The 17,990-nt window shown below is 37.7% G+C and overlaps 1 protein-coding gene across 4 annotated transcripts in view; it reads right to left on the minus strand.

The window, feature by feature from the left end:
• Positions 1-13,072: 13,072 nt before the first annotated feature.
• Positions 13,073-17,990, minus strand: part of col11a1a (collagen, type XI, alpha 1a) — a 193,666-nt gene continuing 188,748 nt past the window's right edge. For all 4 annotated transcript variants that reach the window (XM_049480869.1, XM_049480871.1, XM_049480870.1 and 1 more), the window contains 2 exons: positions 16,094-16,327; positions 13,073-14,507 (listed from right to left, as the gene is read on the minus strand). In XM_049480869.1, coding sequence (XP_049336826.1) covers positions 14,361-14,507; positions 16,094-16,327 — 381 coding nt within the window. In that variant the 3' untranslated portion in view covers positions 13,073-14,360. The remainder of the gene's footprint in view (positions 14,508-16,093; positions 16,328-17,990) is intronic.

Genomic DNA, 17,990 nt, shown 5'->3' on the forward strand with positions numbered 1-17,990 from the left:
AGTCAATGAGCTGCGCAGAAGTGCAAACGCACTACGTCATTAAAATAGCAATCCGCAAAAGTCAGATCGCACCCGGTTCTTTAAGGGAGTGATGAACAAGTGACACACTACGCCTCAAAAAAAATGCACCAATGATTAATTAAAATAATTAGTACACGACTTTAGCGTGCTTCGAGCTGCGCAATTCGTACTTTTCCTAATGTTACAATAGCAAAGACAAACTGACACTCCCTAAATCAAGCTGCACGGTTGATGGCTCGCCTAGATGTTACACACATTACAAAGACTTGTCTGTGGAAAAAGAGTATCTGGGTAGTGGAATGACTGCCTTCATTACCCATTACTCTTTTTTAACCACATGTTGCACACATTACAAAGACTTGTCTGTTGGAAAAGAGATAAAAAAACAACGTTTTTTCATTTATTTTTCTTTTCGTTCCTTTTCTTTTTTTTAATAAAGAACAAAAGAAGTGCAGAAGCGCTGCATCTTTAAAATAGCGTTCCGCTAAAGTCAGAGCAAACCTGGTTCTTAAAGAGAATCATGAGCAAGTGACACTCTGATTGGTTTATTTCGTGTTACGCCAAATAAAAAAACACCTGTGATTAATTAAGAGAGTTAGTACATGCCTTTTGCACATTTCAAGCTACGTAAGGTGTACTTTTCCTGTTGTTATGATAGCAAAGACACACTGACATGCCCTAAATCAAGCTGCACACTGCACCATTAAAATAGCAATCCACCAAAGTCAGAGCTCATCTGGCTCTTATAGGGAATGGCAAGTGATACGCAGGTTGGTTTATTTCATGGTACACGTTTATGATAACTTAAGATAATTAGTATATGCCTTTTGCACATTTCAAGCTACATAAGCTGTACTTTTCCCGCCGTTACGATAGCAAAGACACATTGACACGCCTTAAATCAAGGTGCACAAAGCATGGTTGACAGTTCACCTACAGATTAGATAAGAAACCCTGAATTTTTCTTAACTTTTCCTCATATAAAGTTTGCAGAAATAACTACCTAGACTGGCAGCGTGTGATAAATTACATTTTTCAATGAATTTTATTAGAACAGGTTTGAGTATTTGAGGATTCTTCATGCTTCACGTTCAGCTGCCTCTCCTCACTGTTCTGCTGTTTTCCTTCTGGTGACATGAACACGCAGGTGAGAGGGAAACGTGGAGAAGGTGTTTGCAGTGCCTGCTGTTCTCTCTCGCGCGCTTTCACAACTGAAACTCTGAATGAATAAATATTACTCTTTATGGAAGTTAATGCAGGTGAGCTTTTCAGTGGAGTGGAACAGAATCTGACACCCAAACACTGAAACTTTTGGGGTTTTCTAACTTTAGGACAGTATTTAGGAGATGCTGTCAGGTTAGCTAGTGGTGGAGTCGGGTCTCTTTGAAGGGCCAGGGGCATAAAAATAATATGAATAAAAATAAAAAGGTCATCTACAGCCCTTTTAAAAGAAGCTCTAACATTTTCTCCACTGAATGAGCTTCCATTTGGAAAAGTGGAAGCTTAGAAACACATAAATACACTTGAAAATAAATAAATACAAATGAAAATAAACCTGTTCGTTGATATTACGCCTTCTATTCCTGTGCGCCTTATGTATGAAAATAGACTCGTTTTTTATATTATGCCTTATAATCTGGTGCGCTTTATAGTCTAGTGCACCTAATAATCCAGTGCTCCAAATAGGCCAGTGCAGTTTATAATCCAGTGCGCCGAATAGTCCAATGTGCCTTATTGTCCAGTGTGCCTTATAATCCAGTGTGCCTAATAGTCCAGTGAACCTTATAATCCATTGTGCTTTATAGTCCAGTGTGCCTAATAGTCCAGTGAACCTTATAATCCATTGTGCTTTATAGTCCAGTGTGCCTAATAGTCCAGTGCGCCTAATAGTCCAGTGAACCTTATAATCCATTGTGCTTTATAGTCCAGTGTGCCTAATAGTCCAGTGCGCCTAATAGTGCAATGCACCTAATAGTCCAGTGTGCCTTATAGTCCAGTGCACCTAATAGTCCAGTGCGCCTAATAGTCCAGTGCGCCTAATACTCAAGTGTGCATTACAGTCCAGTGCGCCTAATAGTCCAGTGCGTCTTATAGTCCAGTGCGCCTAATAGTCCAGTGTGCCTTATGTATGAAATAGATCCGTAAATTGATATTGTGCCCCATAGTCCAGTGCGATTTATAGTCCAGTGTGCCTCATGTATGAAAATAAACAAGTTCATTGATTTTACGCCTTACAATCCAGTGTGATTTATAGTCCAGTGCACCTTATGTATGAAAGTAAACCTGTTTATAGATATAACGCCTTATAATCCAGTGTGCCTAATAGTCCAGTGAACCTTATAATCCATTGTGCTTTATAGTCCAGTGCGCCTAATAGTGCAATGCACCTAATAGTCCAGTGTGCCTTATAGTCCAGTGCACCTAATAGTCCAGTGCACCTAATAGTCCAGTGCGCCTAATAGTCCAGTGCGCCTAATACTCAAGTGTGCATTACAGTCCAGTGCGCCTAATAGTCCAGTGCGTCTTATAGTCCAGTGCGCCTAATAGTCCAGTGTGCCTTATGTATGAAATAGATCCGTAAATTGATATTGTGCCCCATAGTCCAGTGCGATTTATAGTCCAGTGTGCCTCATGTATGAAAATAAACAAGTTCATTGATTTTACGCCTTACAATCCAGTGTGATTTATAGTCCAGTGCACCTTATGTATGAAAGTAAACCTGTTTATAGATATAACGCCTTATAATCCAGTGTGCCTTATAGTCTGGTGTGCCTTATTGTCCAGGTGCACCTTATAATCCAGTGCCTTATAATCCAGAGTGCCTTATAGTCCAGTGCACCTTATGTATGAAAGTAAACCTGTTCATTGATATTACGCCTTAAAATCCAGTGCGCCTAATAGTCCAGTGCCCCTTATAGTCCAGTGCGACTTATAGTCCAGTGTGCCTCATGTATGAAAATAAACATGTTTATTGATTTTACGCCTTATAATGCAGTGCCATTTATAGTCCAGTGCACCTTATGTATGAAAGTAAACCTGTTTATAGATATAACGCCTTATAATCCAGTGCGCCTAATTGTCCAGTGTGATTTATAGTCCGGTGCACCTTATAATCTGATGCGCCTGATGTATGAAAATAGACCAGATCATTGATATTACTTCTAAATAGTCTGGTGCGCCTTTTAGTTGAAAGAATATGAAAATATTATTATTTTCTCAGTTTGTATTTGTTTTAATCATATTATTCTCATTATATCTCAGTTGTATCTGAGCTGGGACGTGTGGAGGGAGATACCCGCCCCTCCCTTTGTTGCAGGGTAGAAGATGGCAGCTCCAGCACTTCACAGAGCGAGGTGCGTCCGAGCTTCAGACGAGCCACTCCACATCTGCTGAGGTTTCTTCCTCTCGCGGCTCCTCTGCCCTTTTGAAGAAAGTTAGGGAGCTTTGAAGCGAGAGGCTTTGAGCTCCGCCTGCTGTCTGAGCTCAGGATGCTCCTGACAGCCGAAACAACTCGGAGAGGAAACACACGACTCTGAGCTTTACAGTGAGACTCTGCCTTTACTGTGTTCTCCCAGAATACACTACAGAACCTCACCCCGCTCACTTCCTCTCTGTATCAACCTTCAGTGTGGAGTCGGTTCCTCTCCAACTACAGAAGAAAAATACACTCTTCAGAATCAGCACCCCTCAATATAAAGCTGCCTTAAAAGCATTTCAGCGAGGGACGGGATGGTTTAGAGTTTAGAGGTGATTAACCAAGTAAGAAAAAGAAAAAGAAAGGAGAAGTTAATGAATGAATTTGTGTGTCTTTCGAAGAAATGCACATCAGCACCTGAATGTGATTTTCTCATAATTCTGAATTTACATGCAGGATACAGTATCTTCCAACTTGCACACAAACAACACAGCATAATCTGAGATAGTTTAAAGAAGGGAGGACTGAATGTGAAGAGAATAATAGAGAGTTATAAAGAAATTAAGAGAGAAATGAGACAGAATTAATAAAGAGAAAACTGAGTGAGTTAAGAAAGAAAGAAAGAAAGATAACTGAAAGAATTGAGAGAGAAAAAGAGAGAAAGAGAGAGAGAAACCCAGGAGAGTAATAAAGAAAGAGAGGAATGAAAGAGAAAGAGAACTGAGAAAGCGTTGAGAATTAGATAAATAACTGAGATAGAACTCAGAGAATTGAGAAAGAATTGCAAGAGGGGGGATTGAGAGAGAGATTTGAGAGAGAGAGAGAGAGAGAGAGAGAGAGAGAGAGAGAGAACAGAGAGAATTGAGAAATAATTGAATGGGAGAAAATTGAGAGAAAGAGAACTGAGAGAATTGAGAAAGAGAAAATTAAGAGAGAGAACAGAGAGAAGAAATATTTAGATTCCGTCTTACTTAATATTTTCCCTTTATTTTAAGAAATTACACACAAAATAAGAATAAAAGTCACTGTGTCACTTGTGTCCAAATTTAAGCAAAAAGGAATTGAAAGAGATCAAATTGAGAGAAAGAGAGAGAACTGAGAAAGAATTTAAAGAGAGAATTGAAAACAGAGATAATTGAAAGAAAGAAAGAAAGAATTAAGAAAGAGAACTGAGAGGAAATTGAAAGAGAGAGAGAATTGAGAGAAATAATTAAGAGAGAGAACTGAGAGAGGTTTGAAAGAGAGAATTGAAAGAGAGAGAATACAAAAAGAATTGAGAGAGAGAATTACGAGAAATTAAGAAAAAAATGAATGAGAGAATTAGAATTGAGAACGAGAAAATCAAGGGCGAGAACATAAAGAAGAAATATTGTGATTCTTTGATATTTTTGTATTACTAAGCATTATGTAAATGTAATATTATTTAGTTGATTTAAGGGATAATAAACTTAATATTTTTCCCTTATTTTAAGTAATTTGACTCAAAATAAGCACAAAAGTCACCAGTTGTTGTGATTCTTGTGTCCAAATTTAAGCCAGAAATCTGTGATTTTTTTGTTTGATTTAAGTCAAGAGTTGAGACTTGAGAGTCTGCGATTAAAGCTTATTTTAAGAAAAAAAGCTTACCTCAGAGAGAGAGAGAGAGAGAGAGAGAGAGAGAGAGTAGAAAGAACAGAGAAAAAAGCACAGAAAAAAGACAGAAGCTCCTCAGAAAATCCTGAAACATCAGAAAGAAAGTGGAGCCTGGAGGAATATCTGACTGTGCATCCAGTATAAACTCAGAGTGATCAGAATCACCCACTGACGACCGCACTTACACCAGCCAGAGAGATGATAGCACACGGCTAACAGCTAACTAACGTCTAAAACCAGAGAGAACGTTTACTATAACCCTCAAACAGAGAGTGAAAGTGCTCATTAACATTTCCAGTACTCACGGACACCACGTCTTACGAACTCTCAGGTTCTAAATTCAGTTCAGAGTTAGAGTTTGTGTAACGGTGTTCTGCGATGTCTGTGTATTTTTCAGTTTAATGAGTACCCAGAACCAGGGGAGGCCTGTTATAATAAGTATCCTGATATATAATGTTTAACACTACAGATTAACCCTTTCATACCCTGCGTCCTTTACAATGGACAGCATATGTTTCCTTTTATATATATATATATATATATATATATATATATATATATATATATATATATATATATATATATATATATATATAGTTGCACATAACACTATTTAAAACCTATTGTCCATAATTCAATTCAATTCAATTCAAAAAATTTTATATAGCGATTTTTACTACAAAAGTTGTGGCAAAGCAGCTTTACAGAGAAAAACAGGTCCACGCCTCTTATGAGCAGCACCACAGACACGCACATTTTTGTGGCGACACAGTGGCAAGGAAAAATTTTAACTTACATTAAGATATTCATAAGAATAGAACATTAACCGGCCAATGAAAAAATTACATCAGCTTAGCTCCCTCCCACGGCAACTCAGACTATAGGGCAAGGCACACTAGAGCCAACGAGACAAAGTACAAATTTTATGTGATTTAAAACACTTTTATGTTTATTTTAAACATGTTACTGTTACAGTTTATAGATGATTTAAGAAGTAAAACAGGTCAATATCAAATCTGCAATAAAAATGATAAACACAGGCAAAGACAATATTAAACACTATTCAATTTTACAGCTTAAGAATGTTGTAAATCCTTTCAATTAATAATTATTAGTTGAATATATCTAGTAATGATTAGTAATGTCTAGTGTCTAGTGTCAGTTAATCATTGGTTAAAACAATATGTCGTAAATACTGTTAATTAATGTACCCTTATTGTAACGTGTTAAAGGACATTAAAAAAGCTATTAAATATGTTTGTTAATTGGATTTATTTTTTATTTAATGCAGATTTCTCTTTAGACTATAAGAGTCTTATTTTTTGCAGACATAATATAATATAATTCAGGTCTGAAAGGGTTACTGTCTAACATTAATGTTTAGTTTATTAGCTGATCAGTTAGATCCAGTGGAAAACATACAATTTTAGGGCAGAGACCAGGGTTCAGAAACTCCTTTAAACTAACTATAGTATTAAATTCTGGCTATCCACAACATCCAGCTTCTAACTAACTGGTTGGCTAAATTTATTTTAGTTAATTATAGCTTACAGTAATTCTCCAATCCTAAATGAATAAAAAACAATTTGAAAATTAAATAGTTATTGGCTGATCAGTCAAATCAGGGCAAGTTAAACATATATATAGTTTTTTTTTTTTGACTATCTTATCTAAGCTAGCTAATTCTAAAGTTAAGCTAACTGACTTTAACAGGCTGTAATTTATTAAGCACACAGTGGGATTAATCTGTATTTTTAACCAGCTATCAGAAACATATCATCACAGTTTATATGGTCAGCTTCGTTAACTTTCTTTTTTTTTTAAATCCCTGTATATCCCGCTGCAACCCTGCAAGAACTCAAAAACCCTCAAAAATCCTTCCCTACTAGCCCACCACGCTCCGCAAAACCAGCAAGCTGATTGGCTGTTTCTCCTGAAAGGTGGAACTTTATCCTTGCACTGGCTCCGTGATAAGCGTTAAGAGACTTCATAATTACACAGCGCTCAGTGGCCTGTCTCTTCATTAATAGAACAGCTGAGCTGAACTGAAATGATTCAGGGCTACTGAAAAATTATTAAGCCCAGGCCCGGCGACGCCCCTGCCCAGAACAGAAATAGATAAAAAAAAATAAACACAGCTTTCATTTAAGTGTGCATCACTAGAACTAACAACAGGCGTCCAAAACAGCTGCTGAAAATCAAGATTAATCAAGAATAAAAGTTGCTATCCGAACTCAAACACTCTGATCAATTTATTTTTTATTTTTGGAGACTAGTGATAGTAGCATGGATCAATACTGAAATATCGATACCTCTGATATTAGATCTTTATGCTCTAAAATCGATTTTCAAATCAAAATATCGATACTTTTGATACTTCATTCATTTGAGGCAATATATATATATCACTAACACCTGCAAAAGTTCAGCTTAAAGTAAAAATATGTGTATCACTGAGATTATTCATTTAGGTAAGGTTTCCCAAAATAATTTATAGTTTAATTGATAAGCTGATAAGGAGTCATTAAATTACAGTAATTGTGATAAAACAGCCGTGGTGAAACTTGTGGTATTCATAAAATGTGTCTTTTATTATGTACAATCAGTCTAATTTGTTTTAACTGTTAAATGAACATATTCAAATTGTCAATTTCTTTATTTATTTAAATAAAAAACTACTGGCAATTTTTTCCAGTATTATATAAACAGGAAGTGTTTTTTTTTTATAAAGCTATGATTTGAAATACACTACATTTAATATTTAACAGTGTTTTTGCACAAAGTATCGGTATCGGACCGGATTCGCCGATACAAGACTGAATTTTACTCGGTATCGGGTTGAAAAGGAAATTGTTGGTATCACCCAAAATCAGCTATCAGTATTCTTATCATGTAAAAACCAATGTCCATCAGGAAAAACAAAATCCAGTAATGATTTACTGTAATATAGGATACTCCAATCCAATATTGTGAAAAAATATTGGCAGGATTACGCACATTTTACCTGAATACAATACTATTTTTCTTATTTGTTTCCTCATGCTTTTTTATCACATTTTTACACTTGCGTTATAAAACAAACTATCAACAAACAAGCTCACGTACAAAAGCGATATTAACCACGCCCACAGAATGTGAGTACTCATTTTCTCAATGAGCTTCTTCAAGAGGTGCTCACCTGAAATGGTTTTCCAACAGTCTTGAAGGAAAGAAGGAGTTCCCAGAGGTGTTTATTAGCACTTGTTGCTCCTTTGTCTTCTTCACTCTGTGCTCCAGCTCACCCCAAACCATCTGGATTGGGTTCAGGATTGGGTTCAGGTCCGGTGACTGTGGAGGACAGATCATTTTTTTGTTAAGTACATAAAACTCCACATGTGTTCATTCATAGTTTTGATGCTTCAGTAAGAATCTACAATGTCTGTACTGTATATTTTTTTAACATCTGACGTCATGACCAACATTTTTAACCTGAAATTAACGCCTATTGATGTTGATGACCAGCTGGACTTCTTTGGACAGTAGAAACTCGCTATGCTTAACATTAAATATAAAGATAAATACTTACTCAACAAAGAACAGAAGGAAGTCTGGAAGAAAATGAACGTACGCTCCACTGTTTCCTCAGCTCCTTTCAAACCTCGTCCTCTACTGTCGCCATGTTTGTTTTCCTCAGAAAGTTTTAACTCTAAACTGCCCTCTACTGGATGGATGAATTGCTTACAGCCAATAAAAACCCAAAAATCAGTGTCTCAGAAAATTTGAATATTATAATAAGACCAGTGTGCCAAGTCCTGCTGGAAAAGGAAATCTCCATAACATCTCCATAAAAGTTGTCAGTAGCAGAGGTTCAGCATGAAGTGCTGTAAGATTCTGACTTTAGACTTGATAATAAAACACAGTGGATCAACACCAGCAGATGACAGACATGTCTCTTCAAACCATCACTGATTGGTGGAAACTTCACACTAGACCTCAAGCAGTTTGGACTGTGTGTCTCTCCACTCTTCCTCCAGACTCTGATCCCTTGATTTACTTTAAATGTAAAATTCCAATGGAAGATTTGTTTCCCTTAATATAACCATATACATCTTAGTTTTATTATATTTTGTCTGTTTTTTGTAAATTGATTTTTGGCAGTGTAATCCATTGCCTACACTGTAAAAAAAACTACATTTAAGCAAGTGAAATGATCTTATGTCAAGGCAATAAATCTTTCTTAATTCTAAGTTAAGATTTGTTTTCTCTTACTAAACATTACGTAAGTGTAACTTAGTAAACAGTTTTACTTTTTGAATGTTCTTAATTTTCTCCATATTTTAGGCAAATTGACCTCAGAATAAGCACAGAACATCACAAGTCATTTGGTATTTGGTCACAAATTAGTCTGATTCTAAACTTTTTCATTAAAGCCAACAAAAATAGCGATTGTGCTTGATTAAAGTCTTAATTCACTCATTTTAAACTTCTTTAAAGAAATATTACTAAGAGAAATCAGCGTAACCACTTGGCAGATTTTTTTTTTGCTTAATATACTCATACACTCTTTAATTTATATAATTAATTTATATAATTAATGTTATATTTTGTCTATTTTTTGTAAACTGAACTTTTGCAATGTAGTCAATTGCTCACACTGCAAAAAAAAAAACTTAAAAAAAATATATTTTTTACTGATAAAGATTTATCTTATTAAGCATTGTGCAAGTTAATTATTTGGCTCATTTTAGGACTAATGGTCTTAACCTTACTTAGAATTTATGCCTTATTTTAAGCTATTTGAACTCAAGGTTATTTACAAAAAAAAAAAGATATTATTATATTATATATATATATATTATATATAAATTATTTTTTACTTATATAGACATATACGTCTCAATTTACTTACACAGCAAAATGGGAAGTGTTGAATTAACTCCCACTGAGTTTATTTCAACTCTTTTGCAGGGTTAATTATTCAGGGGAGGTTAGCTTATGTTCTTGGCTCCTAATACAGGATGAAACAGTATATATTTATACTGTATTGGAACTTTTCTCAGTACATTACCAAAGATGTACCATTACAGAAGATGGTGACTTGTTCTTATAGCCTACAATGTGTTGGCTAGGCAAACAACCATTATATAAAATATCCCATTGGAATACCCAATGGAAGGAAGCCCTGGTGGACAAGACTACACACTGATGGTTGTTTAGGATGGAGGACACACCCATTATGCAAATAATGAGTTTAAATAGGCTGGGTTTAATTAAATCTCTTTGGATTTGGGCTGTATTTAGTGGGTTTATTTGGGTTGACCCTGAAATATTCAACTCAACTGTCCATTTATCCATAATCTGAATGAGTGAGAGTAAAATCAACTCTCAGGTGTTTAAGTCTAAAATTTCAAATCTCCAGTTTTTGCTGTGTATATTTTGTCTAGTTTTTGGAAATGCGGTTTATTCCTTTAAGCTGGTTTTAACTTTCATGCACATTCGCAAAACAAAAAAGCAATGGATTTAAAGGGTAAAAATGCAATATTTGTGAATGTAAAAGTAAACTGCAGTAAATGAGGTTTGCTGTGTTAAATGTTCCTGAGCAGCGAGTGAAGGAGGGGAGGGTGAGGAAAGTTTGGAGCGTGAACACCCTGTTCCCTTCCTCTTCAGAGACACGGAGACACCTGTTAATTAGCTGTAATGCTTGATGAATGATATGCGGAAATAATTCGTTTGGCGGCGCGCTAACGCATGAGTTACCTGCAGCTTTGTTTTGGCCCCGGCGTGCCGGCGCTAATTACGGCCCTACAGGACTCGGGAACAGTTCTGGTGCCTTTCAAACGTTCTGCCGGTACCCTTCAGACAGCGGCGGAGAGCGCACTTAGCATTGATAAAGTATCTTAAAGCCCGTTAGCAAGCAGGAGGCGTCACACTTCAGGCCCCGGCGGGCCCACGGGGACCAGGAGAGGAAATGCACGAGGATATTACACTCGTATAGATGATCCACAGTGTTCAAAAGTGAGTAGACACCTGCTCGACCAGCGTATCTATCTAACCAAATCACGAGGATTAACAATGATTTCCCCCCTTTTTCACTGCAGCACCAGCTTTTACTCTTCAGAAAAAAAAGCTTTAAATCAGATTTTGGGGGAAATTGATTGCATTCAGCCCCTCGAGAGCATGGGCGAGGTCAGGTACTGATGCTGAATGATTAGTTCTGCCACTCTGAGTCATCCCAGAGAAATTGGATGGAGCTTTTTTTAACGACAGAGGACGTGTTCTACTGCTGCTCAGAGCAATGCTGGAGACGCTCAGTCTGAGTAAACCTGGATATATTTAAGCATAATCATTGACACACACAAAATAAATCAATATATACACTACCGTTCAAAAGTTTGGGGTCACTCAAACAATTTTGTGTTTTCCATGAAAAGTCACACTTATTCACCACCATACATTGTGAAATGAATAGAAAATAGAGTCAAGACATTGACAAGGTTAGAAATAATGATTTGTATTTGAAATAACATTGTTTTTACATCAAACTTTGCTTTCATCAAAGAATCCTCCATTTGCAGCAATTACAGCATTGCACACCTTTGGCATTCTAGCTGTTAATTTGTTGAGGTAAGCTGGAGAAATTGCACCCCACGCTTCTAGAAGCAGCTCCCACAAGTTGGATTGGTTGGATGGGCACTTCTGGCGTACCATACGGTCAAGCTGCTCCCACAACAGCTCAATGGGGTTCAGATCTGGTGACTGCGCTGGCCACTCCATTACCAATAGAATACCAGCTGCCTGCTTCTGCTGTAAATAGTTCTTGCACAATTTGGAGGTGTGTTTAGGGTCATTGTCCTGTTGTAGGACAAAATTGGCTCCGATCAGGCGCTGTCCACTGGGTATGGCATGGCGTTGCAAAATGGAGTGATAGCCTTCCTTATTCAGAATCTCTTTTACCCTGTACAAATCTCCCACCTTACCAGCACCAAAGCAACCCCAGACCATCACATTACCTCCACCATGCTTAACAGATGGCGTCAGGCATTCTTCCAGCATCTTTTCATTTGTTCTGCGTCTCACAAACGTTCTTCTTTGTGATCCAAACACCTCAAACTTGGATTCATCCGTCCACAACACTTTTTTCCAGTCTTCCTCTGTCCAATGTCTGTGTTCTTTTGCCCATCTTAATCTTTTTCTTTTATTAGCCAGTCTCAGATATGGCTTTTTCTTTGCCACTCTGCCCTGAAGCCCAAAATCCCGCAGCCGCCTCTTCACTGTAGATGTTGACACTGGTGTTTTGCGGGTACTATTTAATGAAGATGCCAGTTAGGGACCTGTGAGTTAACAGCTCCCCAGATAGGAGCACCTAAATACTTCTTCACAGTATTTAGTTGTTTTTAGTTTTTTAACACTTTTAAGTTACTACATGATTCCTTATGTGTTCCTTCATAATCTGTATCACTTCAGTATTCATTTACTATGTAGGAAAAACAATACAAAAATAAAAATATTGAATGAGAAGGTGTGTCCAAACTACAAGTACAGTACCTTCACTAGAAGCACTGTCTACATCCATGGACATCTAGTTTTTTATAGAATTTTATTTCTAATTTTCTCCCATTTTTGGTGGACAATTGTCCCACCCATTCAGCTGCTACTAAACTTTATATCCTCTATCACTAGTGATCCCACAACACCAGGAGGGTGAAGACTAGCACATGCCTTCTCTGATACATGTGAAGTCAGACTCCGCCTCTTTTTGAACTCGGTTCTGATACATCAGCTCACAGACGCAGCCCTGTGCTGATCCACATCACCCTAGGAGTGATGAGGGGAAAGAGCACCATCTACTGTACCCACCCAGAGAGAGAGCAAGGCCAATTATGCTCTCTCGGGGCTCCCGCAGCTGATGGCAAGCTGCATAAATGGGATTTGAACAGCAATCTTTAGACTGCTGGACTACTTAGCACCCTTGGACATCTAGTTTACTTAAAAACAAGGAGAAATAAGGGACAGCACACAGATGGGTTCACAGTCGTTTTGGAATCCAGTTTTTTAATATTTAGATGAACCATAAAAAGCACATTTAAAACAATTTTCTCATTTTAGTTACAAAAAAAAAGAAGAGGGGTCACTGAAAAAAAGAGCATATTATTGCATAATCATTTTCACAGACGTCTTTGGGAACAGAAGGGGGGCCTGACAGATATGACTTATTTCTTATTTCTTTATTTATTTAATAAATTCTCATAAAAAAAAAAAATCCCCACCCAAAATATATAAACTTAAGTGTGTAACCAAGGTATATACAGGGCACGCCGGCCTCTCTTCTCTATGGATAGTAAGAAGGGATGAGGTATATGACCAAAAAGAGATAAAAAAAAACAAACAAACAAACCAAAAATTATTAAATAGTAGTTGGCCGAACGCCACGACCGCCGCCGCCTCTTCCCTGGCCGAGCTGGTGGTGTTTTCCGCGTGGGGGCGTCAGTATATACAAAAGGACATCAGTTCTGATTAGAAAATGATGTGGAATTGTTTGAATGCTCGCTTTTATTTGCTTAACAATAGTTACACAGTATTTATTTGTCACAAAAATATTCTTTCTTTATTCACGCAGTTCTTTAATTTAGAGAAGTCTAGGGTTGTCTGTTTGGCTTTTCTGTCAGAAGCAATCCTGCTACACATGCAAGTTTTGAAAAAGTGGAATCAGAAAGAACAGTAATGTACAAAATAATAATTACAGTTTTATCAAAATACACCTTCTTTCTCTTAGCACCGCATAGTTAGCATTATCATTAACATTATTACTTTTTTTGTATTTTGAAGAAGCACCATTGTTGTCTTTTCTGTATATCTTTTTTTAATTGTTGCACAGCACCGATAGACTCCTTTGGGAGGGAGGGGGGATCACTCTCTCTCTCTCTAGCTCTCTCTCTATCTATATCTCTCTATCTTTCTCTCTCTCTCTCCGTGAACCCCCCCTCCGGCTGCCAGCTCTCCGCTCTGCCACTTGTCGTCTGGTTGTCCTTCGCCTTCTCTCTCTCTCCCTCTCTGGTATCATGTTTTCTTCTCGTCCTCGTCTTCCCGAGGACGCTGTGATTTTTCCCGGGTGATGAACATAAACACGATTCCCGTTTTATTCATGGCTGATATTCAAAACTTGCATGTGGCGACGAACGGAGGCCGGAGGATTTGGTGGTACCAAAAAAAAAAAAAAAAAGTAAGTCTTGGAAAAAAAAGTCTTGTGCTGACCCGTCCTTCCCTGTCAAGTGTTTTTCTTGGTGTCATTTCTTTGTTTTTTACTTTTTTTAAATTAGCCAAGGAAGCAGGTCGGCCCGACTTCGAATCCAAACTTCTGGTTGGAGTCTCCGAAGTCGCTCAGCATCACGTCCACGATGGGAACCTGATCGATTTTAGGCGTGTTGATCTCGATCACAGTCTTTCCATAGCCCTTCCTCACCTGCAGGAAACAACAGGAACATTCACTTATTAACATTGTTACTTCACAGTAAAAAAAAAAAAAAAAAAAACAAGAGGTAGGTGTTCCTAATAAAGTGGCAGTTCAGAAGGTGTTCCTAATAAAGTGGCAGTTATAAGGGGGTTTCTAATAAAGTGGTCATCAGGGAGTGGAGGCACAAGGTTACAGTAGGTGTTTCCAATAAAGTGTCAGGTATAAAGGTGTTTCAAATAAAGTGGCCATCAGTCAGTGGAGGCACAAGGTTACAGTAGGTGTTTCCAATAAAGTGACAGGTATCTAGGTGTTTCTAATATAGTGGCAGGCCGAAAAGTGTTTCTAATAAAGTGTCAGGTATGAAGGTGTTTCTAATAAAGTGGCAGAAATAAAGGTGTTTCTAATAAAGTTGTAGAAATAAAGGTGTTTCTAATAAAGTGGCCACCAGTCAGTGGAGGCACAAGGTTACAGTAGGTGTTTCCAATAAAGTGACAGGTAGCTAGGTGTTTCTAATATAGTGTCAGGTATGAAGGTGTTTCTAATAAAGTGTCAGATATAAAGGTGTTTCTAATAAAGTGGCCATCAGTGAACGGAGGCACAAGGTTACAGTAGATGTTTCCAATAAAGTGGCAGGTAGCTAGGTGTTTCTAATAAAGTGGCAGGTAGCTAGGTGTTCCTAATAAAGTGGCAGGTAAGAGGGTGTTTCTAATAAAGTGGCAGGTAGCTAGGTGTTCCTAATAAAGTGGCAGGTAAGAGGGTGTTTCTAATAAAGTGGCAGAATTTAAGGTGTTCCTATTAAAGTGGCAGTTCAGAAGATGTTTCTAATAAAGTGGCAGGTAGCTAGGTGTTTCTAATAAAGTGGCAGGTAGCTAGGTGTTCCTAATAAAGTGGCAGGTAGCTAGGTGTTCCTAATAAAGTGGCAGGTAGTTCGGTGTTTCTAATAAAGTGACAGGTAAGAGGGTGTTTCTAATAAAGTGGCATAATTTAAGGTGTTCCTAATAAAGTGGCAGTTCAGAAGATGTTTCTAATAAAGTGGCAGGTATAAAAGTGTTTCTAATAAAGTGGCAGGTATGAAGGTGTTTCTAATAAAGTGGCAGGTATGAAGGTGTTTCTAATAAAGTGGCAGGTATAACGGTGTTTCTAATAAAGTGGCAGGTATAAAAGTGTTTCTAATAAAGTGGCAGGTATGAAGGTGTTTCTAATAAAGTGGCCATCAGTGAGTGAAGGCACAAGGTTACAGAAGGTGTTTCTAATAAAGTGGCAGGTATGAAGGTGTTTCTAATAAAGTGGCCATCAGTGAGTGAAGGCACAAGGTTACAGAAGGTGTTTCTAATAAAGTGGCAGGTATGAAGGTGTTTCTAATAAAGTGGCAGGTAGCTAGGTGTTTCTAATAAAGTGGCCATCAGTGAGTGGAAGCACAAGGTTACAGTAGGTGTTTCCAATAAAGTGGCCACAGTGAGTGGAAGAACAAGGTTGTAAGTAGGTGTTTCTAATAAAGAGGCCATCATTAAGGGAAGCACAAGGTTATAAGTAGGTGTTTCCAATAAAGTGGGCACAGTGAATATGTATGACAGTGGTATAAGGAGGGTACGTACCGCGCAGGAGTCTACGAGGGCTTTGATGTAGGGGTTATTGTCGTAGGACATCTCCTCATCGTTGGATCCCAGGAAGCGCAGGGCTTTGTGGTAGCTATCTGTGGTGGCATCGTGCCAGCCCACAGACTGGTGGCAGCTGTAGGTGAAGTTCTGCCTGGCCGAGGCCGTCAGTAGTTTGAGGAACGTCATCTGCACTGAGTTTATAGAGTTACCCTCGGCATCCACGTAAGAAAGCTGTTTACAGCGGAAAACAGAACAAAACATACACAATGATTAGCAACAGAGAAACTGAAACACGCTGTAATACAAAACAGGAAGCATAGCGGGTGCTCTATAATGGACTATAATGTTCATATGATGCACAAGCTCATTCTGACAGACTGTAATACACTAAAGGAAGCGTTGGGGGGTGCTCTATAATGCTCTATAATGTTCATATGATCCACACGCTCATTCTGACAGACTGTAATACACTACAGAAAGCATAGGGTGCACCCTATAATGCTCTATAATGATCTATAATGCTTATATGATCCATATGCTAATTCTGACAGACTGTAATAAACTACAGAAAGCATAGAGGGCACTCTATAGTGCTTTATAATGTTCTTATGACCCACATGCTCATTCTGACAGACTGTAATACACTAAAGAAAGCATAGGGGGCACTCTATAGCGCTTTATAATGTTCTTATGACCCACATGCTCATTCTGACATACTGTACACTACAGGAAGCATACAGGATGCTGTATAATGCTTTATAATGTTCATATGATCCACACACTCATTCTGAAAGACTGTAATACACTACAGGATGCATTGGAGGCACTGTATAATGCTCTATAATGTTCATATAATCCACACACTCATTCTGACAGACTGTAATACACTACAGAAAGCATAGGGGGCACTCTATAGTGCTTTATAATGTTCTTATGACCCACATGCTCATTCTGACAGACTGTAATACACTACAGGAAGCACAAGGGGTGCTCTATAATGCTCTACGATATTCATATGATACACACGCTCATTCTGACAGACTGTATTACACTACATAAAATGTATAGGGCATTCTATAATGCTCTAGAAGGTTCATATGGTCAATACATTTACTCTGACAGACTGTAATACACTACAGGAAGTGTAGGGGTGCTCTATAATGCTCTATAATATTCATATGATACACACGCTCATTCTGACAGACTGTATTACACTACATAAAATGTATAGGGCATTCTATAATGCTCTAGAAGGTTCATATGGTCAATACATTTACTCTGACAGACTGTAATACACTACAGGAAGCATAGGGGGCACTCTATAATGCTTAATAATGTTAATATATTCCACATGCTCATCCTGACAGATTGTATTACACTACATGAAGCATATTGGAAGCTCTATAATGCTCTATAATGTTCATATGATCCACACACTCATTCTGACAAACTATAATAAACTACAGAAAGCATAGGGGGCTCTCTATAGCGCTTTATAATGTTCTTATGACCCACATGCTCATTCTGACAGACTGTAATACACTACAGAAAGCATAGTGGGTACTCTATAATTCTTAATAATGTTCATGTGCTCTAAACACTTATTCAGACAGACTGTAATGCACTACAGAAAGCATTGGGGGCACCCTATAATGCTCTATAATTATCTATAATGTTCATATGATCCATATGTTATTCTGACAGACTGTAATACACTACAGGAAGCATATAAGGTGCTATATAATGCTCTATAATGCTCATAATGCTCTACAATGTTCATATGATCTAAAGCTCATTCTGACATTCTGCTTATTCAAACTGTAATACACTACAGGAAGAGTAGGGGGCACTATATAATGCTCTATAATAGACATATGATCAACACGCTCATTCT

Source organism: Astyanax mexicanus, chromosome 6 (assembly GCF_023375975.1).
Source record: "Astyanax mexicanus isolate ESR-SI-001 chromosome 6, AstMex3_surface, whole genome shotgun sequence".
Lineage (NCBI taxonomy): Eukaryota > Metazoa > Chordata > Actinopteri > Characiformes > Acestrorhamphidae > Astyanax > Astyanax mexicanus.